The sequence below is a fragment of the Canis lupus genome, chromosome 7, assembly GCF_048164855.1.
Source record: "Canis lupus baileyi chromosome 7, mCanLup2.hap1, whole genome shotgun sequence".
NCBI classification, from domain to species: Eukaryota; Metazoa; Chordata; class Mammalia; order Carnivora; family Canidae; genus Canis; species Canis lupus.
In genome coordinates this window covers 4,656,958-4,683,097 of record NC_132844.1, presented here as the reverse complement: position 1 = coordinate 4,683,097, position 26,140 = coordinate 4,656,958, and the positions used below count along the sequence as shown (strand labels likewise).

The 26,140-nt window shown below is 35.1% G+C and overlaps 1 protein-coding gene across 6 annotated transcripts in view; it reads right to left on the bottom strand.

Annotated features, from left to right (window-relative positions):
• The window catches only part of REV3L (REV3 like, DNA directed polymerase zeta catalytic subunit), a 177,340-nt gene that overhangs the window by 40,828 nt on the left and 110,372 nt on the right, over window positions 1-26,140 (bottom strand). For all 6 annotated transcript variants that reach the window (XR_012033687.1, XR_012033686.1, XM_072831739.1 and 3 more), the window contains 5 exons: window positions 23,858-24,050; window positions 22,004-22,115; window positions 15,260-15,375; window positions 12,257-12,375; window positions 5,156-5,274 (listed from right to left, as the gene is read on the bottom strand). Coding sequence is in view for 4 of the 6 variants with exons in the window: in XM_072831739.1 (XP_072687840.1) it covers window positions 5,156-5,274; window positions 12,257-12,375; window positions 15,260-15,375; window positions 22,004-22,115; window positions 23,858-24,050 (659 nt within the window). In the remaining 2 variants the exon portion in view is untranslated. The remainder of the gene's footprint in view (window positions 1-5,155; window positions 5,275-12,256; window positions 12,376-15,259; window positions 15,376-22,003; window positions 22,116-23,857; window positions 24,051-26,140) is intronic.

Here is a 26,140-nt window from a genome sequence, read left to right as displayed (position 1 = left end):
ATAAAAATCAGATCACCTTTGTTCCTACTTTCTGGTCCTATTTGGCTCACCACATGGTATAAAAAGAGAATGGAAAAAAAATGTGACAAAGTAAAATTCAGTTAGATAATTTTGTTGTTAAAGAATTATGCCATCCTCCTAACACTTTATGAAACTCAAGTATAATAAGCAAATACAAGTTTTTATTTGGGGAAGAGAAAGAGAAATACAAAGCATAAGCTACTCCTGATAGCACATCTAAAAAGAAGGTTACAAAAAAGGAGACTTAAGAATTCCAAGTAAAAACTCATTTATTTTGAAGTTTATTCCTTGGATTGGTGCTACATCCAGGAAATGAAGAAAAAAAATTTTTTTTTCTTTTTTAGTAGAAGCTACATCACCTTCTACTATCAACACATAGTTCTTACCTCAGAAACTGGAATAGTATTAAAAAACTATTGCTTGGAAAGCAGATGAAATCAGAATGCTACTATGAGTTCCCTTGATCATTAATATTAGGGACTAGGAAGTTTTTTTAAAGCTGATTGAAGAATCTAAACAAGAAACCTAACATTTTATGAAAAAATACATTCTAACAACACAACTTTGAGAACATAACTCATTTATAAGAATTAAGGGCTTTCAGGAGACCAAATCTGAACTTCCAAAAACAAAATGATGATAACGAGGCTACTTCATGCCTTACAAACACATTAAATATAAGAAATTCTTGATTGGCAAGTTACTTTAATTCCTGAGGCAATTTATTAAAAAATGTGTCTTCTTACTTAAAACACTGTACAAAGCAAATGCCAATTACAAAGTATGACTTACTTTGTAAAAATTCACTTAAATTTAAAAATAAAATTGTGTGATCTTCCAAAGTATCTCCAAAGAAAGAATGTATGGTCTCTCCATGTAACACTAGCTAACTAACATAAATGGTCCAATGTCTAGTGCAAGTCCTTTATGTATTATGTTAGGTCAGTTCTCTAGTTCACTTGGCAAAAGCAATTATTTACCCCAGATAATGCCTAATTAGGGTAGCAAAATATACATTTAAACATCCCAGGGCTTATAAATGAACCACCAAATGTAGTTTTCAATGTTCAGTTTAGTATTAATATTAAAATATTCATTTTGGGGTGCCTGGATGGCTCAATCAGTTGAGCATCTGACTCCTGGTTTCGGCTCAGGTCATATGATCTCAGCGTTGTGAGATCGAGCACTGCAATGGGCTCCATGCTCAGTGGTGAATCTGCTGGAGATTCTCTCCTCTCTCTTTACTCCTTCTCCCACTAATGCATGCTCTCTCAATAAAATAAAAGTTTCATTTTATTTATTGATAGATTACTTCTCCTAAACTTCTATTCTGTAAGGCTTTGATCTTAAGCTTAGTGCTTTCTGTGACTTCACTTTACTTCCTTGAGATTCCTCAAAAGACAGGCTCAGAAAGCAGTGCCCCTAAATATATCAAGTTGTTTTTAAGGCTCTATTTCCATCCTCACTGTCATGTGACCTTATTATTCAGTAAGCAGAGTTTCATTCATTTCAAACATCAGACACATTAATTTCAAGGTTTTATTCTTTATATAGCTATTATCTAAGCTTATTACTATCATTTTACCTTCAACTTAAATAAAAGTAGAGGTGAGAACTTTCACTTCTATGATGTAATAAATGGTACTGGACTAGCTTTCCTACTTTGATAAAACAGTAGGTAATTGTTTCTGGGCAACAAACAATAGGCAATGTAAGGCCGTGCTCCTTGAGGGAAAAAAAAACCTGTGAAGTGAAGCCCAGCCCATGCAGAGGCAATTTCCTAAATATACTGCAGTATGCTAGAATCTAAGTAGAGCATGGCCATCTTGCTAAGCTGAGGAGGCAAAGATCAGAGTGCAGGCAGTTCGTAGCTAGAATCTGTGGGGCAGAGTTATTGGTGCAAGCAGCAGAGGTTAGCAGTTAGGAACACTGGTGGGGATTTCTTGTGAGTGACTGGCCCAGGGCTGTGCTGAAAATGAGGAAGATGAGGCTTCTAAAGAGCAGCTGCTATGAACTTGGATTTGGAATAGAACTATTTAGACGGTGCTGGGGTTGAAGGCCTAGTAATGCCAGAGAGGACAGACCTCATTACCTCTTTGTTAACAAGTTGGGCATCCAGCTTAGGAGGCCTTTGCTGTAGAGTCAGGCCTACTATAGACAAACCTAAAACCAAGCACTAGCAATATGCAATATTCTATTTATAATATGCTATATTTATTTATATGCTATACATATTTATATGCTATATATAGCAATATGCAATAGTTTGGAGATTGAGTCCTGCCAAGTTTGAGGGACTTAGAAAACACCTTGGCTTTCCAGATAATCATCTTAAAAAAGGTATAAAAACCAAGTTTGTGTAAGTTCAAGGTGATCAGCCAATAACTAAATTGCCAATTTGAGCAAAAATAAACATGCTTCACAGGAAGATAAAATCCAGAATTTGCACAAAAGAACATCAACAATATCCATTACATAATCATGCAAAGAAACAAACAAAACATATGACCTAGTTAAGAAAAAAAAGCAGTTAAACAACAATTAACACAGAGATAGCCAGATGTTGGATTAACTATTATAGATATGTTCAGGAATCTAAAGAAAAAATATTCAAAATATTAAAAGAAAAATATAGTCTTAATGAGTGAATAGACAGAACAACAAAATATAGAAACTATAAAAAGAATCAAATGAGAATTTAGGAGGTAAAAATGCAATAACTGAAATACAATATGTATCAGTTGGCCTTAACAGGAGACTAGTGATGACAGAAGGAAGTCCAGTAAAAGACTGAGGAAAAATGTACAGAGCCTCAGAGATTTGTATGACACTGTAATATAGTTTAGTACACATGTAATTTGGAGTCTTCGAAAGAAAAAAGTGGGGGGCAAAAAAAAAAATTTAAAGAAATAGCCAAAAATTTCCTAAATTTGATGAAAAATATCAATTTAAAGATCTAAGAGGCACAGCAAACACCAAGAAAGCTAAACAAATTCTTAAAAATCCACATCTAGGAATATCATAGTAAAATTACTGAAAACCAAGGCAAAGGGAAAAACCTTGAAACCAGCCGGGGGGGGGGGGGGGGGGAAATCACAGAATTCTATTTCAGATTAAAAAAAGCTGCAAAATGACAACACTCCAGTTTAACAAATAGCTGCATAATCTACAGAATCATGTTTTCCTTTTTAAAGATTTTACTTATTTATTCATGAGAGACACACAGAGAGAGGCAGAGACATAGGCAGAGGGAGAAGCAAGCTCCCTGTGGGGAGCCCGATGTGGGACTTGATCCCAGGATCCCGGGATCGTGACCTGATCCAAAGGCAGATGCTCAACCGCTGAGCCACCCAGGCATCCCTAAAATCGTTTCCTTGAGGCCATCAGAAAGTTGAGGTTACAAGAGAATCAGGTAAACTTAATTTTACAGGGTGACAAATACATCTAAAGATAGATAGGAGATATAATTTATTTCTTCTTTGGCAGAGTACTGGCAGCAGAGGTAGCTGCCATAAAAGCACTTAGGAGTGAAACAATTAAAATGTTAATAAATTCTTTTTTTCTTTTTTAAAAAATGTTAATAAATTCTTAAAGGTCATGAATAGCCCAGCATGGCAGTTTATAATTGCTGGGAAATCCAGATACTGGGAGTGTTTTTTCCCATGCCCTCCCCACCCCCAAGACTGGGTGGGAGGGCAGGGCACAAAAGAATGAAATCCTGGATCTTCCTCTGACTTTTTCTCTCATATGAAGCAAAGGCTTGAGCTGCTGTGGAACTGGAAGGAAACTCTAATACTCAGGATTTAAGCAGAAATCCACTATCTCTGGGGAAACAACAATGCAAAAGATGTGTGCTTCTGGGAAAGGAGTAGAAGCTAAAGCTGCACCTGAAGGAGGGACAGGCAACCTCCCGTTCCAACTGTGGGCTTTGTACTAAGTACAAGCAACAGCTGTCTACTACTGAAAAAGAGGCAGGAAATCTTTCTATCATAGATTCCAGGCAAAGAAACAGCACTGCTAAGGCAGGAATAGAAGCAAAGAACCATCTTCCCTTGGGGTAGTCAGGAAACCTGCTTGGGACCAAGACCTGCCAATAGTACAGAGCAGAGGTCTAATGCACTGTGGGAAGTACAGGACTGTTGAGAAAGCCTCATCCCTGAGCCTGAGGAAGACATAAACCTCTAAAGACTATGGACCAGGAGAGCTGAGTAATCCCCCTGCCTCCATTATAAGCCTTACAAAGAGGAAAAGCAGTCAACTGTTCATGAAGCTGGACTTTGAAAAAATGCACTGAATATATTGGAAAAATGAGAATGACGGTTGATTTCTCATCAGAAACGAAAGCCAGAAGAAAAGGAAGTGAAATCTTTAAAATGGTAGTAGAAGAAGAAGAAAAAAAATCTCAACCCCAGAATTAGACACTGAAATATCTTTAAAATATATATCTTTCAAATATAAGGGTGTGATAACGACATTTTAAGATGATTAAAGGCTGAGAGAATTTGTTGTCAGCAGACTTACAGAAGAATTGCCAAAGAAAACAATTTAGCAGTTTCTTAAAATATTAAACATACTATCCATGTGACCCTGCAATTCCACTTCCAGAGAAATGAAAATGTATGTTCACAAAAAGACTTGCATTTGGTTTTATTCATAACAACCTCAAATGAGGAACAACCCAACTGTCCATCAGTAGGTGACTGGATAAATATATTGTGGTATATTCATACAACTGTTACTGAGTAATAAAAACGAACAATTTACTGGTCTATGCAACAACATGGCTGAATCTCAAAAAAATATTATGCCTTCTTGAAAGAAGCCAGACAAAAAGGTGTAGATTGTAAATAATTCTAGAGTGGGCAAAACTGATCTATAGTAATAGAAATTCAATTAGTACTTACCTGGGTTAAGGGATAGGTAAGGGATAGGTAGGTTGACTGCAAAGCTTACAATGGGTGTTTGAAATGATCACTATCTTAGATTGGGGTAGTGGTTACAAAATGTATACATTTTTTAAAGTCATGACAATACAATTTAAATGTGTCCACTTCTTTCTATGTAAATTATACTCTAATAATAATATTGATTTTAACAAAGAGCTATTATCCTCTTCAGGGTTATAAAACATTACCTGTACAGATCTGTCTTGTTATCAAACCAATCTGATAAGACTCGAAAGGTAAAGAGGGGAAAACGCTGATGAAGAACATGAAAGCTCACATTTTCAAAGGTGTAGTTAGTTAAAGCCACCTAAAAAAAAACAAAAACAAAAACAAAACAAACAAAACCAAGACTTTAATAATGCTTGCATTTATGTGCAAATATGGTTCTAAAAGATCCAAAATATTACTTCAAACTTTTCACAGCAGACATGAAAGCTATCCATAAAAATGATGTTACAACTGAATCAGAAATAATTTAAAACTATGTATATACAACCTTCTAGACAGAAATACTTATAATATTTAATTAGAAAACAATCAGACCTGATGAGTTCACCTTTGTCATGACATGCTCGAGAGATCGGTTTTTATCATTTCTTTTTATACTCTATGCCAATACAAACACTGACAGAAGCATTTAAAAAAACTTTTTATAAGTTATTTTTTTTTTCTTTATAGTAATCTCTATATCCAACGTGGGGCTTGAACTCATGACCCTGAGATCAAAAGTCACATATTCTTCTGACTGAGCCAGCCAGGCACCCCCGACAGAAGCATTTTTAGAGTATTACAATCCTTTTAGTATGTCTTAAAGACACCTCCTTTAATATCTGTTGGGAAGGAAAGCCCAGACTTTTCAAATTTTTTATTATAGGTTCCCTTTTTTGTTTTTGAACAATTTTTTGAACAATGTTTATAGTTGTGTTATAGTGGGGGTCCTACAATAAGTATATATTTTCAAACAACTTTTTAATGATTTAACAATTTTTGTAAGTCATTTTCAGGGTTCTGCAGCTGTAGTCTCACTGTGAACCCCTTGCTTGCTCATGCATAAATGTATTTGCAATATCAAATATTCAGGTTTAGTATTTTTGCCTATTACTGTTTCACATGTACAACCATTTTGGCTGAAATGTTAAATGGTGGAAAAGTATAATGGATGTGAATGTAGGAAGTAATTTTAATCATATATAATTGGTCACAGGCCTAAATTGCATTAACTATCGCTGTTTTATTCAACAATGCCTAGTTGTTTTGTATACATTAACCCTTTGGGTGTAAGATTGTGTGTCAATCCAACAGGGAGCCACAGTATTTAAACAGACCAACCTAATGTTACAACTACTTTGAGGTGGCCAAATGTAAAGTAAAAGCCTTAAAGTGGTGCAATTTCAGGACGCCTGGGTGGCTCAGTGGTTAAACATCTGCCTTCCACTCAGGGCATGATCCCAGGTCTGGGATCGAGTTCCACATCAGGCTCCCTGCGAGGAGCCTGCTTCTCCCTCTGCCTATGTCTCTGCCTCTCTCTGTCTCTCATGAATAAATAAATAAAATCTTTTTTTTAAAAAAATGGTGCAATTTTGTATAACTTAGTATATCAGTAGTTAAATAAATGTGGATTGCCAAGGGAAAAAAACAAAACACTTTTAAGTAAGTTAATTTTCTGTTCTTTCCATACTTACTTTTTGGTTGGTAATGGCATAATGATTAACAGAATTCCACAGATTCAAAAATGAGTTATCTAGTTAAGGGCAGGCACTCACCCTGCTTTCAAGAATTACACTGGTACTAGGACCCAATACGTTGACATTATGGACATTAATATTATGGACATTATTATGGACATTAATATTATGACATTAATTTCATTCCAGAGGCAAAAGACTAAAAGTAAATAGCAGAAATGTTTTCTCCTTCCTCAAAATATGTAGGAAAAAGGGGCACCTGGCTGGTGCAGTTTCAGATAAGGTAGTGACTTCACGGGTTGTGAGAAGGAGCACTGCCTTGGGCTCCATACTCAGCAGGGAGTCTGCTTGAAGATCCTCTCTCTCTCCCCCGCTCCGCGCCCCCCCCCCACTTGTTATAGAGTGTACATGTGCATGCTGTCTCTCAAATAAACAAATCTTAAAAAAAATATATGTAGGAAAAAGTATTTAATGGAAAAAGAATACTAAAAATGGGTCTAAATTCATAAAATATACCTCTACCTAGATGCTGTCTCAGAAATAACTACAAGACATAAGCAATCTAGACAATGGCAGGCGTGTCTATGCAAAATGGAAACTGAGGAATCTGCAGTCCTCATTTTTAGGTCAGCTTGGGATTCTGAGGAATAATTTAAAAGCAGTTCACATTTGTACATTGTAATTTTAAGATCTTTTCTTTTCCATTTCTACAATCCAGCAGGTATAAAACAAGGATTGAATTTTAAAGGCTCATTTCAATGCAGTGACCCAAACTGGTCTTACTTTATCTACAATTTCTATCAATCTCCAAAACGACAGCACTGCAATTAGTATACTAGCAAGCACACGACATGCATACACTCAGAGTTTTAAACTTTGGAACAAACCTATTCTAGAGTCACCAGTATAAAGCAGGTACTAACCCATTTTCTCAGAAGTAAATCATCATTTTTTCCCAACAATCACTACTGGTCTGGAGTACTTCCTCAAACATAAGTGAATAACTTGTTTTATTATCCATTCCTTATATTTGAGTGACTCTTCTACCTGCTAATGAATATTTTTATTTGGTTGGTTTTTTGTTTTGTTTTTAATTTCCGTTTAGTGTTATAGAAAATGGAGCCAAATACCTGATCTCTGGTAGTTACATGATTACCTAACACAGAGTACAGCACTTTAGATCAAAGCTAAACTTTTGCTGGAGTATACATCCTCATTAACACAAGCAATCAAAAACAAAAAATAACAACAACAAAAAAACACAAGCAATCAAAAAAAAAAAATCTCTACAGAAAAGGTCACCTTATTGTCTGTAGCTCTCTCATTAGGGAAAATTGTGAAGCTTGCCACGTAAGTTCACCCATAAAGATTAACTAGGGGATTTTTGTGACTCAAATCAAACAATAAAATCTTAAGAAACTGGTCCCCAATATCTGAGACAGATGGCAGATCTATAGTCTGGGTTGATTTTATTTCAAACAGAACAATTTCACAAATTGGACTAAGACTAAACATAGTATAACCTTATGATATCCACTCTAAGTCCTCTTGGTGTCACAGGAGCATAAATATAATTTCAGCTGTGAGTAAAACTAAAGGAAGGAAACATGAACTCTAAAATTAACATGATCTACCTTTAGAACGTTTCAATTTTTAGGGAGTGATTTACTTTAGAAATTGAAATATGAATCCAGAAATATGAAGTAGGAGTTTGTTGCTTGTTTTCAAGGGAATTTTTTTTTTTTGTATTATAAAATTTTAATACTTTGGTAACTGTGCTTCTTTATTATTATTATTTTTTTGGCTGTTAAAACGTGTTTTTTTTTCATAGTTACAATTTTTTAAAAAAATAAATTTATTTTTTATTGGTGTTCAATTTACCAACATACAGAATTAACACCCAGTGTGCTCATCCCGTCAAGTGCCCCCCCAAATTTAAGTTAAACAATAGATAAATGTACTATGTAGATCAGAGCCAGAATTGATATAAAGTGTTACAATGCTTGTACATTTATTTATTGATAAAGGAATGGTCTGACAGAGGTATGGTTACACTTTCCATTCACAGCTGTAGTCAATGTGCAAAACACAACAGTTAATCACTTCAGTAATAAATTTATACTCAGAACTGGGAGAGGTGGTCAGAATTAGTGCAGCAGAACAGAGAAAATAAAGATGAAATTTTAAAAAATGGAAGGAGATTTTAACTATCTCTGCCCTATATCCTTCACCACTTTATTCCCTCAGTTGTCCTCATTACCTGAGTCTTCAATTAAAAATTTTTTTTTTTTTTTATTTTTTTTTCTTTTTTTTTTTTTTTTTTTTTTTTATTTTATTTATGATAGTCACAGAGAGAAAGAGAGAGAGAGGCAGAGACACAGGCAGAGGGAGAAGCAGGCTCCATGCACAGGAAGCCCGATGTGGGATTCGATCCCGGGTATCCAGGATCACGCCCTGGGCCAAAGGCAGGCGCCAAACCGCTGCGCCACCCAGGGATCCCTAAAAATTTTTGATTGACACATATTTTACATAAACAAATGGGGATCCCTGGGCGGTGCAGTGGTTTAGCGCCTGCCTTTTGGCCCAGGGCACGATCCTGGAGACCCGGGACCGAATCCCACGTCGGGCTCCCTGCATGGAGCCTGCTTCTCCCTCTGCCTGTGTCTCTGCCTCTCTCTTTCTCTCTCTGTGACTATCATGAATAAATATTTTTAAAAAAATGTACAAAAATTTAAGGTGAACTTATGAATTTTTATGTATATGTACAACCATATAACCACCACCCATATGAAGATAAGAAATTTCTAGGACACTGGAAGACTGTCAAGAATATATCATGTATTTATATATTTATTTTATATATACTTATAATAAAATATACACTAAGCTCTCTGAAGACAGACAGCATGCCTACAATGAGTCTGAGTCTTGATCCCTTACTAGCTAATGAGGCTTTTAATAAAAGTCACTAAATCTCTGAGAAGGCGTCCCCCTTCAGTTTTCTCTATTTGGAATAGTACCTCACTACTTTGTGGTTTTATTTATACGCTGCAAGTTTGTATCAAAACTTAAATGACAAGTCTGGGGGCACGGGGGTGGCTCAGTGTTTGAGCATCTGCCTTTGGTTCAGGGTGTGACCCCTTTGGTTCTGGGATAGAGTCGCACATCGGGCTCCCCACAGGGAGCCTGCTTCTCCCTCTGCCTATGTCTCTGCCTGTCTGTCTCTCTCATGAATAAATAAATCTTAAAAAAGTGACAAGTCTGTAAAAGTGCCTTATAGATGATAAAACAATATATGAATGGGCATGAGTACATTATTCTACTTCTACATAAGCTTCATTGCCTACAACACTGTGGAGAGAGTGTTTATTATTTGTTAAATTTAAATAAATTTAAAAACACCTGACATGCTTATTGACAGACTAAAATTGTAATAGGGAACATTAGAAACAGATTCTGATGTAGCCAAACTGAGATAATGGGAGGTTTACATGCTTGTGTGGAAACATCTGACTTTCCTAGAGGCTCTGTTGGGAGTGTTCTCTTCTGGTTCTTCATCTTATGACTGATTCTTAGGATCTGATTCCTCTGTCTGCTCCTTGAAACATTTTTGTCCACAAAAATGACTTTTGGCAAAATCCTGATTACTCTCTCCATTAGCTCATTGACGAATTCATCCACTTTCATGTGACTTCCAAGGCTCTATCTCTGATTTAGACCTTTACCTCATATTTGGGACTTTCCTATTTATACCTGGTTATATGATTGATATTTCATGCTCTAGATTTTTCCACCTGTGATCTTGTATCTATGCCAGAACCCTAAAAGTTATTCTTGACACTTTCTCCTCTTCATCTTTTTGTACATCTAATTCTTGTGGATTTATCTTCTAAATTGTTTTTTGAATCCTTATACAACTGCCAACTTTCATTTGAGCTACCCCAATAATCTCACTCACTGGTTTCCTTACCAGTCTTGTCCTCTTTCATGCTGCTACCAGAGAGTTTGAGGATCTCTAATACGAAATTCTCAGAGCCAGTTTCTTTCCAAAGTCATAAACCTTAAAGTTACAAAACAACTTGAGATATAAGACAGTACTTCCCACAACTTCATTCAGGATTTCCCAGAAATTTCCAGGAATACTTTGGGTTAGGGAAAAAAAAAAGTGACTATTCAATTTGGCCCATCTAGGTAGGGGGGAGGTGTGGTAAGTTATCCAACTCATGACTTTCTCACAGTTGTTTCCATATTTACAAATAAAGATCAGATATTCTGTATATTAAACCTAGAATTAGAGAAAGGCTTTGACCCTGAATTCTCAGTAAGGATTAAAGAAAGCTCTAAACTTTGAAAAATTTACTCCCCAATTTGTGACTTTAACAGTGGATAAGTGTACAGCTGGCTTTGGATCTTCAGGGATGAAATTTAGATTCGATAATTTAATTCTGTGTTTACATAATCAATTAATGTGTTCATCACAGACAGTTCAGAAACTGCAGTTTGAAATATATAATAGAATGTAAAAACCAAATACACCATAGTCTCTATACCTTCCATTTCCTATGCTATGTCATTAGGAACTATTTTGAAGTCACTAGGGATTCCTGTGCTCTGATAATATTTTAAGGAGAAAACAATAAAATTATCACCAAGCAGTATATATGATACATTTTCAAATTAGATGAAATGGTATTATAACTTTAGACTCATGGTGTAAAGAGGAATAAAAATAAGGACTTCTGAATTTTATATAAAGAACATATTTCCTTATGTGAAAGAATTACTATGTGCTGTTGCCCAAAAGAATTGCAGAGGAATGCTTGGAAAGTCCAATGTTTTACATAAATCTAAAAGATCAAGAAAGATCATACTGTATCAAATAGGAGAAGAATACTGTTTTCTTTTAAATATAAACATTTTATCTAATTATCCCAAGTCCAAAATCTGAGAATGGACCAATTTACAGTGGGTGTTTTTATACATTTTAATGAAAGAAATTAGGCAACTTCAAGAATGGAAATATGATGTAAGATCCTATGATCTTATATCTTTGGTAAAATAATTATTTCTCTGAGTGATTGCAAATAAGATAATTTATTGAGAATTATACTACCAAAAATCCTTATCTGGACCCCCAAAGCCTCAACTAGAAGCTGCTATTAACTATTTCCAAGTACTGTCTTTCCAATTTACCTTCTTAGTCTGAATCAGTTTTTAAATGTCCTTAGTTCCCTTCTATGTGTAGACTAAATTTTTCTTATTTAATAAATCAGAAAGACCAAGCTGAATTCATCTGGCATTAAGTACAAAAAATACTGAAATTATACATTTGACACATACAACATAAAACTTTGATAGTTGTAGACTTTTCTAGCTACTGCTAATTAGACACAAATGAAAAAAATTAACATACATCAATAACATTAAGTACTCCTGTGGCTTTGAATTTTAGAATGTAGTGTTTATTTTTGTAAGTATAACAAAAATAATTCACAATGAAGCATAAATTACATAGTAGGCTATACTTAAAACTCTACGATAACTAAAATACTTATACCATCCTAATCTCTTATTTCCAATAAAATTTTAGATGAAGCACGTTACCTCATTTCTCATGATTCTCCAAAGATTTAGTGTAATTCGGCCAACAATATTTATTTCACTCATTGTTTCTGATCCATAGTCATCTCTTTCAGGTGCAAATCTATTCTCAATTTTGTCATCTACAGAAATGAATACAGATTGCATTACTCAAAGAAACCAAATTTCCAAGCAAATTATGCCAAATAAAATGAGAATAAAATTTTAAAAGATTAAAGATGAAATATAATCATCTATTTTGTATTAGAGAATAATCGTTATTTTGATTAAAACAATTTTTCCCTCTAAGTTATGAATTTTGTGAAATGTCTCTGAAAATTATATACTTTTTAAATAATAAAAATGTGTATAAACACATTTTTTAAATAATAAATCTTTTGCACTTTAAATTTGGTAATTTCTGGTGCTATTTTTATGAACACCTAACACTACAGCATTTCTTTGGTGTTAGGATGAATATGTTTATTGTTATACTGGTCATTTCTTGGAAAACATAGTAGAGTTTTTAACCTAAACAACTCTCTAAAAATTTATTGACATCAGTTGATGATGTTCATATTTGGAATGAATTTCTCCTTTGTATGGATAACTAGATGAAGAGTAGAGTTCTGAGTCTAGTTTCTTAGATGACTTTACCTAAAATATAAATTAAAATGTGTTTCTCTTATATAACACTGGGTATATACAAAAGTTAGAGGATCTATAATAATATATATGTCTATATACATATATATACACATACACACACATATATATATTTAGCATATATTGAATGTCTACTATCTTCTAAAAACTTTATTATTTCTTTTATTTTAACCTAGCCACTTTATAATGTTAGTGTAATCTTCATTTTGCATTGTAGTAAATTCTACTCAGAAATCTTATTATCTTGGCCCAGGTCATACAGTAACAGAACCAATATTGTAAACCAGGGTTACTTGATTCCGGAGAACATTTACATATACTCATCCCTCTTTCTTTAAAGAGATGATGTTTAAAAGTTGATTTCATTTAACATTTATATAATGTTTACTATGTTCTTAGGCACTGTTCTAAGTACTTTACAATTGCTCTATGAGATAAGTTCTATTTCATCCTCATTTTACAGATGAACAAACTGAAGTGTGACTAGGTTAAGTAACTTGTTTGACATCACATAACTAGTGAGCAGGACAGTCAGGAATTGAACCCTGGCAATCTTTCTCCAGCACCTGTGCTCTTTACTGCCTAACCATTCCCTTTTTATTGTACCATGCTGCCTCATAAAAATGGTTTCAGTAGTGTTCTATAAGGCTAGAAGTTGGGAGTGCCTGATTGGCTCAGTTGGTAGAGCATGTGATTCTTGATTCCAGGGTCAGGAGTTCAAGCCCCACCTTGGGAGTGGAGCCTACTTAAAGACAGACAGATAAGTAAATAAATAAATGGACAAGAGCTTTCATTCACTTTTCTTTTCTAATTTATTTATTTTAGAGCATAGAGAGAGAGCACATGTGCACATGAGGTGGGGAGGGGAAGAGAAGGAGGGAGAATCCTCAAACAGAAACCCTGCTAAGCAAGGGGACCCTGAGATCATAACCTGAGCCAAAATCAAGAGTTGGCCACGCCACCAACTGAGCTACCCAAGTGTCATTCACGTTTCTGATCTGAAGTCATATACCTTACCTGTTATAGCTAATTAAACTGATTAATAAGTAGACCTGAACACTCACACTGATGATCCTGAGTATTCAGAAACCTACCCCAAAAGAAATGTTGAAAAAACCGAGGGGTGCCTGGTGGCTCAGTCTTAAGGAAGTGCCTGCCTTCGGCTCAGGTCATGTTCCTGCAGTCCTGGGATCTAGCCTTGCCTGGAGTCAGGCTCCCTACCTCTACTGCTCCTCCTAACTCATGCTCTCTCTAGCTCTGCTCTCTTTCAAATAAATAAAATCTTAAAAAAAAAAAAAAGTGTTGAAAAAATGGAGATATGCCACTATTCCTAGCACTCAAGGGACACAGAAGCTATGAAAAATTTGTGCAATGAAAAACTAAAATTATTTCCGCCTTTTTGTTCCAAGCTTTTTGCAAAGCTCAAAATACTTCTTGTCCTTGAATCTTCTAGCTTCAGCTTCAGCCTTTCCCTTTAAAGTTACTACCACTTAAGATACTGTATTGAAGTCATAACCTCTCCCAGGAGTTCTCTATTTTCACCAATATAATCAAAGTAAATGCTTTTGTCCTAGTTAGATCAGTGACTTTATTTATTTTTTATTTTAGGTACAAGTGTGACAAATATATTTCTTTTTATGGTTATTAAAGTTCTCTCCTGTATTTCAGTAAATGAAGCATTTTATTTTACTTTATTCCACTGTTGGTCATAGTTTGATCAGTGACTTTAAAACAAAGTTATTAAAAATTCTGTAGTTATAAAGAAAAACATAATTCTGAAAAGTGCTTTATAATTATGATGTTATTTTTGCTCCTGTCCTTCAAACAGAATCAGACTTATGGGAAACAGCCTTCAAAATTCATGCAACTTTTCAGCCTGATACCTAAATAAAAATCAAGAGTGTTCCTCTACTATCTTCTCCTTCTTTATAATAACCGGAAGGATAAAACATAGAACCAGACAAAATAAAATTATACGTTTTGTGTTTCATAATGATTATAAAGTCTACCTCATAATGTAGAAAAATACTTAATAAGATGCAGGATGAAGGAAGCATAACAAAAATGGGATATATGTGTTATTAAAGTTATATAATAAGAGGCCTATATATATATACACACATGAAAAATGACTGAAAGAAAAAAAACCCTACATATATATTAACAGCATATATAGTAGTGAAATGGGGGTATTTTTTCTTTTACTTTTGATTTTTGAATTTGTCCATAATGGAGTTATGATATATCTAGAACTTACACAATTTATATTAAAAATTAGAACAGTACTTTTTAAACATCGTCTTTATTTACTTTGTAATTTGCTCTGGTATTGAGTGATAAAATATTCACAATGCTTCGTACCTGGCACCCGAGAGATCATCTGACCTAAGTCAACACTTAAGGCAGCAGCCCTTTGTAAGAGGTAACCCCAGGAATGCATCTGAATTTCATATCCTAGCAAAATATCAGGATCATACCTAAAAGGAATGAAAAAGTTAAACGAAGACCAAACACTTGAATCTTTAATTATTTCTTCATGATGAAAAGTACAAAAAATAAAAAATCTATTAGGCTTCTCGGTTGGAGAAGGGGTGATATAATGGATACAGGAAGGAACAGGGCAATTAGAGTGCCGGATTTTAAGCTACTTTTGTAAGGCAATTATAGTTTTTACTGAGGCTATATTTGATATGACTTAGGGAAGAAGCTGATTGAAATTGGGGTGGGAGAGAGGCATTACCACTCAAGTATAAGAGTGAGCATATGATTGAGATTATATTGTGCGCAGGGGCAGAGTGAGGTGTGAGGGCATGTGTGGATACTGTTTTGAAAAAGATTCCCCCTCCCCCCCAGGTTTTGTTGTCACTTCTCTACCTCTGTAACCTATACTATCTTACACAGTTTTAATGCTGAGAGAGAAAATGAAAATGTCTTCCTTTTCTCAATTTTAATGACTTGGTCCTCACATGAAGTAAGGCCTCAGTAATGACAAGTTTGTCCTTTAAACTTAAGAGGTGACTCAGTTTAATGGAATCATGAAATATTAATAGAGGTGAGATTAATGTGGGGAAGTTAAGCATTAGAAACTAGAAGAAAAATGAAAAATGTGCTCATTGCAGTCACACAGTTGCACTGGTAAAACTGAACTGACAATGTGCATCCAACCCAGAAATAGCCTTCTTGTGGCTCCTCTTAGTACTTTCATGGTGACCACCATAGAAATATGTTTGGTTATAGTACAAGGGAAAATAAACTTGAAGATCTGCATCAATGGAAAAATTGTATGAGGAAGAGAGAAAATGATTATATTCACAATTTGAGAACAAAACCTGGAAAGCAAAACAACAATAATGCTCCAAATTATTCTGTTGTCTTATTTATAAAAGCCAAAAAGCAGACTGAAAGATTACAAAAACTTATAAAGTTAGGTTTTACATCGCTGGTTGTAGTCACTCTGAACTGTGGGATACGCAGCCTGTCCAGAGTGTGTCATTTAACACTTGAAGTATCATCCAAAGTCTGTAGGGTAGGATTATACTAATTTACTGATGGAAGGTATATATGGCTACTCTGCAAGTCTGTGGTAGAACAATGGATCATAAGCAGAAGATCTATTTTTAAAACCAGCTTGCTAATATTTTATCATACTTTCATAGCTGCTTTCTTAAAATGATGGGGCTGAATGGCTTTAGTTTTCACTTAGTTAACAAAAATCAGAATGCCACAAAAATGTGTCCTTACTTTTAATCCTTTTTTTTTTTTTTTCCTTACTTTTAATCCTGAAGGTTTAAATGGTGATGTCAAAAGAACCCGGTTCAAATGTCTGCAATAGCATTCTTTTTATTATCTTTATTCCTTAGAGGCCCTATCAAAATACATTCTAGAATATAAATTTCAACATCTAGTAATCTGCTTGTGATCCACTATTATACTACATGCTTAGAGAGTGGCCCTCAAACTTATCAGGAGAAAAAGATAATGTCCATATATTTTTCTCTATACAAATAGGGTTGAAATTTCTGGGAAAACCACTTAATTTAATGATCACCGATGGACTAATTTAATAGAACAGCCAAATGGACCTTTTCACCAACCTATAAAAAGTACTTTCTTGGCATAAAGTGCCACATGGCTGGTAATTCTGGAACAAAGAGTAGGGGTAATGCATGATCATGGGGAAGCAAAAGAAAACAAGGCAATATGCAACAATGAGGTAAATAGTCTCAGAGATCAGAGGCTAAACAGGACACTAATACTTAGTTCAGAAAAATCCTAGGGCACTCAAGAAAAGAAGAGGTTTCCCACACTCTTCCTGCTTAGTCTTCTAACATAGTATCTAATATGTTAACATAACTTTGTGGATAGCAACTTCATCAATTCTTCCAATAAGGTTAAAGTCTTTACAGGGCAGTTATCTGAATGACAAGTGCATCTCCCTGAAAACTATATACTGTCTAAATTTGAGAAAGTGAGGCAGAAATATCATACCAAGTGACTCTATGGATCATCAGGGATAAAAGATTTGAAGGATTCCCATACACATACGAAAGAACAGAGGCAGCTGACTGCTTTAGTACCAAGAGTAACTCAGACTAGGCATTGCAATGTGGCCATGGTTGGCCTTGATCTTCAGAGAAGAATCTGGAAGATTGTTGGAGTTCCTACTTCTTCTAAGCACAGGTACATGAAGAGGCTGCAAGACGGTTACAGAGCCCTTCTTTGATAAATCTTATTTTAAAAATTTATTTATTAATGAGAGACACAGAGAGGCAAAGATACAGGGAGAGGGAGAAGCAGGCTCCCTATGGGGAGCCTGATGTGGAACTTGATCCCAGGACTCCAGGATCACAACCTAAGCCAAAGGCAGACGTTCAACCACTGAGCCATCCAGACGTCCCAGATTTTATCCCCTTAGAAGAATTGGGTAGTTGTTTCAATATTTTCCAGATCCTGTTATGTATATTTGTTTTTTTAAAAAAGATTAATTAATTAATTAATTAATTATAGACCTAAAGAGAGAGAGGCAGAGACACAGGCAGAGGAATAAGCAGGCTCCATGTGAGGAGCTCGATGCGGGACTCGATCCCGGGACTCCAGGATCGTGCCCTGGGCCAAAGGCAGGCGCTAAACCGCTGAGCCACCCAGGGATCCCTGTATATTTGTTTTTTGAATTAGAGGCCATTTTGTCTTAAGAGACTCCAACGCTGATAAATCATGTCTCAAGTTCAAAATCTCAAGGATTTCATTTCTTCTATGAAAACGTGTGCTTACAGTAACAAAATCTTTGTGACTTGTTCTTCAATTCTGGTGAATTTAATCTACTTTATCTAGTTTCTAAAAGTTATGGAAAGAATAAGGTTGGGTAGATGGGATTAGTGGTGAAGGAAAAAACTGGAGAAAAAGCAAGTAGCAGAAATATGAAAATGATTTATTTGCACAGGTAGATAAAAGCTGCTTCACAACAGATTTTAAATAACCTTTTATTTCTGTACACAAGAGAGATAAAGGGGTTCTAACTAGGGTAGTGGCAATGGGTGGGCAACGGGGGAAAGGGATGATGGGATGATCTTGAAACATAATTCTGAGGTTAAATGGATAAAATGTATGGATGAGGGAAGAAAAAAGGAGAAATCAAAGCTTATATTTAAGTTAGGGAGACTGGGGAAAATGTAAAATTATTAATAGTTCAAGGAAAAACAGAACAATGATTGTGACCAGAAAACAATGGATTTGGTTTTATTTTTTTATATCACTTCATAAGACTTTTTATGTTTGCCATCTGAGGAGGTAAATATTAAGAGTGCAAAAACAAAGACAATAAAACTCTGAAGATATGCTTCTAATATGCATTTATATTTAGTACCTAAAACTATACCTTACACTCAGAGTTAACATTTATGTATTGACCTGGCTAAGAGTTTTACGTGCATTATCTCATTTAACTTTCTTTTTCTTCTTCTTTTTTTTGGGTGGTGTGGCAAGGGACAGATGGAGAGGGAGAGAGAGATCTTAAGTAGGCTCCACACCCAGGGCAGAGCCCAGTGAGGGGCTTGATCTCACAAACCTGAGATATGACCTGAGCTGAAATCAAGAGTTGGCCACTTAACCAAATGAGCCACCCACACACCCTTCATTTAACTTTTATATCTATTATGCATTTTACAAATGAGGAAACTAAAGCTTAGAGAGATAAGTTACTTGCTCAAGATAAAAATATAGATGGAATGACATGGGCAGAGCTAGAGTGTATTATGCTAAGCAAAATAAGTCAGAGACAAATACCGTATGATTTCACTCATATGCAGACTTTAAGAAACCAATGAGCAAAGGGGAAAAAAAAGAGACAGACAAACCAAGAAACAGGCTCTTAGGTATAGGAAACAAACTGATGGTTACCAGAAGGGATGTGGGTGAGAGGACAGGTGAAAATAGATGAAGGTGATTAAAGAGTGTAGCTGCTGTGACGAGCACTGGATGTTATATGGAAGTGTTGAATTACAATATTGCACACCTGAAACTTAATATAACACTTAATATAACACTGTTAACTAACTGGAATTAAAAAATCTTGAAAAAAAAAAAAAAACCCACCCTGTCCTTCAAGTAACATCTTCCATTCATAAAGATATACAAATTTTCTGGCACCTGGGTGGCTCAGTTGTTTAAGCATCTGCCTTCGGCTCAGGTTGTGATCCCAGGGTCCTGGGACTGAGCCCCAAGTCAGGCTCCCCGCTTGGTGGAGAGTCTGCTTCTCCCTCTGCCCCTCTCCCTGCTTGTATGCTCTCTCTTTCTCTCAAATAAATAAAATCTTAAAAAAAAAAAAGACATACATGTTTAAAATATAGATGTAGAAACATATAATAAAAGCCATGTTCTTTAAAAAAATTACAGAGCTGGGTGACTCTAGTCTATGCTCTTTTTTTTTTTTTAAAGATTTATTTATTTATTTACGATAGACATAGAGAGAGAGAGAGAGAGAGAGAGAGAGAGAGGCAGAGACACAGGAGGAGGGAGAAGCAGGCTCCATGCTGGGAGCCCAACGTGGGATTCGATCCCGGGTCTCCAGGATCGCGCCCTGGGCCAAAGGCAGGCACTAAACCGCTGAGCCACCCAGGGATCCCCTAGTCTATGCTCTTAACAAAGCCTGTATTGTGGGGCACCTGGGGGGCTTGGTGGTTAAGCATCTGCCTTTGGCTCAGGGTGTGATCCGGGGGGCCTGGGATTGAGTCCCCAATCAGACTCCTGCAGGGAGCCTGCTTCTTCTTCTGCCTGTATCTCTGCCTCCCTCTCTCTCTCTCAGGAATAAATAAAATCTTAAAAAAAAAAAAAGTCTATATTGAGTAGGTATTCAACAAATGAGCTGAAAGAATGAAATAATCTTTTAGGGGTTATTTAGGATAATATATAAAAGATGATACAGAATCGAAATGCCGATATTTAAGCACTCTTCTCTTTATAATAATATGACCTTTTAGAATAAGAACCAGAAATTGCTTTTATTTTGTTTACCATATTTTTCCTAACGACTAATATAATTCACGTTATGGACATGAAGAAATTTACTATACTTGCAAATGATTGACAAAATTCTCAATGTTGGCAGATAAGCCTGTTGGGAATATATTTAACAAGGAGAACACAAGCATAACAAAGCCCAGAGACATTACTGGAGGTGTGCTGGTACACAAAATGGTATTGACTGAAACTCTTCATGTTCTTTTTGCTAAGTTGATTGCGAAAATAAAAGTGTGGGCACTAGGAAGCATCTGATATGTTGATGATAACCTCTGTGAGAAGATAAAAGGTAGGAATGACAATGGTAACACTCAAATGGATAGGAATCCATCTAGTCATCAGTGCTATAAGTAGTAAAAACACTTTCCCTCTTTTTACCTCCCTGGAGCAGTGGGTAGCAGTATATTATTTTTGATGCCCTGACATTTAATCTTATTTTGTTTAAAACATTTTCTGGCATTCTAAATTTCAAAATGGTTTATTTTAACCCATCTAGTAGGATTCAGATATTCGGTCTGTAGAATATCATCTTTATCTTTCATGCAGAATATTGTTTCAATTTTAACAGAAAGAGTTCAACTATAGAAAGCAGAACAGGGATGCCTGGGTGGCTCAGTGGTTGAACGTCTGCGGCTTAGGCTGTGATTCCGGAGTCCTGGGATCGAGTCCCACCATCGGGCTCCCTGCATGAAGCCTGCTTCTCCCTTTGCCTAGGTCTCTGCCTGCCTCTCATGAATAAATAAAATCTTAAAAAAAAAAAAAAGGCAGAACAGAAAGGGTTGAGTGTAACAACATGCTCAAGGACGGATTTTATTCATACATTAAGACCCAAAGAGTATTTTCTAGCCTGCTTTAAGTATTTAAAAACCTAAGCCTAGCAATGGGAAGAAATCTTAAGTTTCTAGAAAAGTGAAGCATTTAATAAGAGGGTCCATAGCTACCAAAAGTTATAATCTTGAGGAAATGCAAAAGATTTACTCACTATATTTTTTAAATTAAAATACTTTTGTTTTAAAAAATCCTTTTCATAAATTTTGACAAGATTTTACTATCAAACATCCAGGCCAACTATCAAATGATCAACAGAGATTTTTAAAGATCCATGTATTACAAATGAGTTATGTATCACATAGTCCTATATTTATGAACAGATTGCGTGCCAAAGCTTTTTGGAAACTTGGTTTATAACTCAGAAAACATTTAAGAAAAAACAAAAGATAGTGAAAGGATGGCTCATTCCCAAGGTAGATACCTACTTAATGAATAATACAATTTAAATTTAGTATAGTTCCCAATTATTTCACCACCATAGAAAAGTCATGCTAAAATCCAACTGGAAAAGCTAGAGGTTAAGCCAGTATTTCTTTCATCAACCCTTCAATCTTGAGAATAGAATATTCTTTTGCCATCTCTAATCTGCTGGAAATGCAATGGTGGTGGGATGTATGGGCAAAATCTTTCCAAGGATAACCCTACTTAAGGGCCATAGGAAGAAATTCTCTTCCTTTTTCCTACCTTTGCCCATGTTAATCAATAGCAAGAAAAGACTCTGAACAAAAACTGGAAAAATCAGAAAATACAGAACAATACCTCTTTATTATATCTGCAATTTCTTGAAAAAGTGCCTTCTCATCGGGTGCATAGGTAACTTCTAGTCCTGTAATTCCAGATCTAATCAGCAATGGGGTCTGATACCTGATATCTAAGAAACAAGCAAAATGTTTATTACATATAATTATAAATCTCTTACTTTTGGGTGAAATTACGTTACTGAAATACTTCAAATTAAGAGAGTATTCCCCAAAATAAATACACAATTAACTCAATTTCTTGAAAGCTTTCTTAAAGGTTTTCTAGTTTAATATGCAACTGAAAATTCAAATTTCATTTTTTCAGTTATTTTCCTGAAAAGTCTACATTTCTCAAATTCCTCAAATAATAACATGTCACCCAAAAAGAAATTTTATTACCTTGCTTCTGTCTTTACTCTTCCTATGGAAAGAGTTTTGCTTTAAAGAGAATATTTTAATCAGTGGTAGGCTGAGATTTAAGGAATTATGTATTACAAAAGATTATGTACCACATAGTCCTATTATTTATAAACAGACTGCACACCAAAGCTTTTTGGAAACATTGGTTTAGAACTTAGAAAGCATTTTATTAAAAAAAAAGTTTACAACTACCTCTCAAGTTAAAAAAAACCCAAAACAACCCTGCTTTGTAGTGCTTGCCTATTTCCATTATGTAAAGACTCCCCACCATGGCAGATTTCAAACTACCAATGTGACATGAGCTAGTTCAAAAATTTCATAAAAATTTAACAACTGAAAAAAAAATTTAACAACTGGCTTGTGAGCTGGTACAAGTCTGCTGAAGTACACCACTGATTAAACTGCAAATTCCTCAATGATTTTGTTCCATGCTAAGACTTCCTCCTCAGTTGATTGAATTCATGTATTACTATTCAAAACTGCAGGACACTTCATAGTTTATAAAATGCCTTTATGTGGTATATGTGGAAGGAGCCTCGGTGTCCATCGAAACTGAGGAAGGAGCCTCGGTTTATGAATCGATAAAGAAGATGTGGTTTATGTATACAATGGAATATTACTCAGCCATTAGAAATGACAAATACCCACCATTTGCTTCAATGTGGATGGAACTGGAGGGTATTATGCTGAGTGAAATGAGTCAATCGGAGAAGGACAAACATTATATATTCTCATTCATTTGGGGAATATAAATAATAGTGAAAGGGAATAGAAGGGAAGGGAGAAGAAATGGGTAGGAAATATCAGAAAAGGAGACAGAACATAAAGACTCCTAACTCTGGGAAACGAACTAGGGGTGGTGGAAGGGGAGGAGGGTGAGGGGTGGGGGTGAATGGGTGACAGGCACTGAGGGGGGGCACTTGACGGGATGAACACTGGGTGTTATTCTGTATGTTGGCAAATTGAACACCAATAAAAAATAAATTTATTATTTAAAAAAATGTATATGTTTAGGAAGAGATATAAACAAAATTGGAATATATCTGAAAAGTCTCTTATTCTCCACTAACTTATAGTAGTAACTTCTTAAAAGCAAAGTAAAACTCTATATTAGGAGCAAAATACCAGCAATGCATACATAAGATAATCCACCCAACCTAGAGATAGTCATCTTAATTCAGTATTAGCAATATTTTATAAAATAATATTTAGAACAAATTAGATATGTTAACTGGAAATTTTATTAATATCTATTAATTGCTTCTGACTTTCAACAATAATTCAAGTGAGAATAATGAATCCAGGACAAAGCAATACACAATACTTCCTACTATTACATTTTAAAAAGGAGTTCCTGATACTTGCTTGGTTTACATCACCAGCACAGAAACTGCCCCATTAAAAGGTTCATCCTAGAGTGGGTAGGTATAAAATTAACAAAAATGAACAATACCTTGGCTGGAGACAGTCTTGTCTTTATCAATTACTATTACACCCGTGAGTTCTGTTTTGTCTGTATCTGGTAGTGGGGTGTCAGAGGAGATGCAGTAAAACAGAGCACAGATGGGGTCAAATTCAGGATCTGGTTCTAAGTCTCGTCTCGTTCGAGCATGTAACTCCACACTGATTAGGGTAAGATTTTGTATCTGTAAAAGGAAATAAAAATTATGATTTTAGGTAACTTTTTGAGACATGTTGAAAGAAATGTTTCCTAAGACTCCAAAGAACTATGTGTAAAATTACAGAAAAAAAATGGCCATAAAGGAGTCATAATTTAATACTCCACAGAAAAAACTAAAGATTTTTACTTTCAATATCAGATTAAATCAATTCATGTTTTTATTTTAGAAACACTGCTTGTGCTATAATTTCTCAGTGACAACATAGACCTAAAATTGTTTCTCTAAAATACATGCAGTGCCACCTCTCAATTTTCTCAACCATTTGAGAAAAAGAATGACTAGTCCAGGTGGTTGGACATTCAAGTCAGAGTCTGTTACCTTTTACTTTCTACCTGGTTAACCATGGTTTCACTTACAGTTTAAAAAGAGAGATGTATTTTCTTTTGAAGCTCTTATTAATTCTCTATTACAAATTTACTTCTGTATGTACTAGGCAAGTTTTTTTTTTTAATTTATTTATTTATTCATGGGAGACACAAAGAGACAGAGAGAGAGAGAGAGAGAGAGAGAAAGAGAGAGGCAGAGACACAGGCAGAGGGAGAAGCAGGCTCCATGCAGGGAGCCCGATGTGGGACTCGATCCTGGGATTCCAGGATCACACCCCTGAGCTGAAGGCAGACGCTTAACCGCAGAGCCACCCAGGTGTTCCACTAGGCAAGTTTTTAATTATAGTTTTTCCTGAAAATATATCTTAAGAATTATATGGCGTCAACTACCAATAGGTAGATTTTTGCCCATGTATATTTTCTCTTTTAACATATATGCAATAAAATACGTTGCTTTTTATACTTATTTTCCTATGCTAATAAAACTGAGATGTAATCCTTAGTTTTTTTTAAAAAAAATCAAGAAAAAAGCAGAAACTCTGGGTAAAAAAAATAAGACATAGATTGGATTCATGATTACATTACAGCCATCACTGACTGTACTGGTAATGTACATATACCTGGCAATGGAAAACAGGAGACTACTGTTACAGTACTGGTAATTATTGAAATCATATAAATTTAATGAAGGACTGTATTCTGTATTTATTTTGCATGAAGAAATGTAAATACAAGGCTCTCACTAGTGATGGAAGTAGAATTTAGAAAACCTCTTTGGAGGACAATTTAAAAATATCTATCAAAATTAAAAATGGACATATCCTTTGATCTAGCAATTCTACTCCTGAGAATATATCCTGCAGATTTATTCACATGTAGCCAATATTTAGTATGAAGATGTTCATTAAAAATTATATTTCTAGTCTTTTTAATTCATAAAAGACTAAAAACATAAATGTCTATCTGTTGGGGACTGGTTACATAAATTATATGACATCTCATAAAGGCTACATTCAATGGAATACTCTTTATAACCTTCAAAATTTTCAAAAGAATGAACAAGATCTAAATGTCATAATATGGAAAGATCACCATCATACACTGAAAAATGGAACGAGTGGTATGTGTTTATATATACAAAAAGTGTTAAAGCACATGCATAGAAAATTTCTGCAAAGAGACATAAAAACAAAGAACTGCTATACTGCCTTTGGGGAAGGAGACTGCTTAGTCCGAGGTGGCAGGGAAGCTTAATTTTTACTGTAAATCTTTTTGTCCTGAATTCTTTTCCACATATGTGTAATAATGCATGCATTCATTAGTAAATTTATAATTAAGTACTTTTTAAAATGTAAAGAACATTAATTATTCATATATAAATAATAGGAATAAAACAAATATCCACAAATTTACCACTTTCCTTAAATATATACTGCTATTTCTACGTATTAAAAAAAGAAATCAGGGGCAGCCCAGTGGCTCAGCGGTTTAGTGCCGCCTTCAGCCCAGGGCCTGATCGTGGAGTCCCATATAGAACTCCCTGCGTGGAGCCTGCTTCTCCCTCTGCCTGTGTCTCTGCCTCTCTCTTGCTGTGTCTCTCATGAATAAATAAATAAAATCTTAAAAAAAAAATCAAACCAAATAAAATGGGGAGCTGATGGAAAGAACTTTTTTTTTTCAAGATTTATTTATTCATGAGAGGCAGAGAGAGGGAGGGGAGGGGCAGAG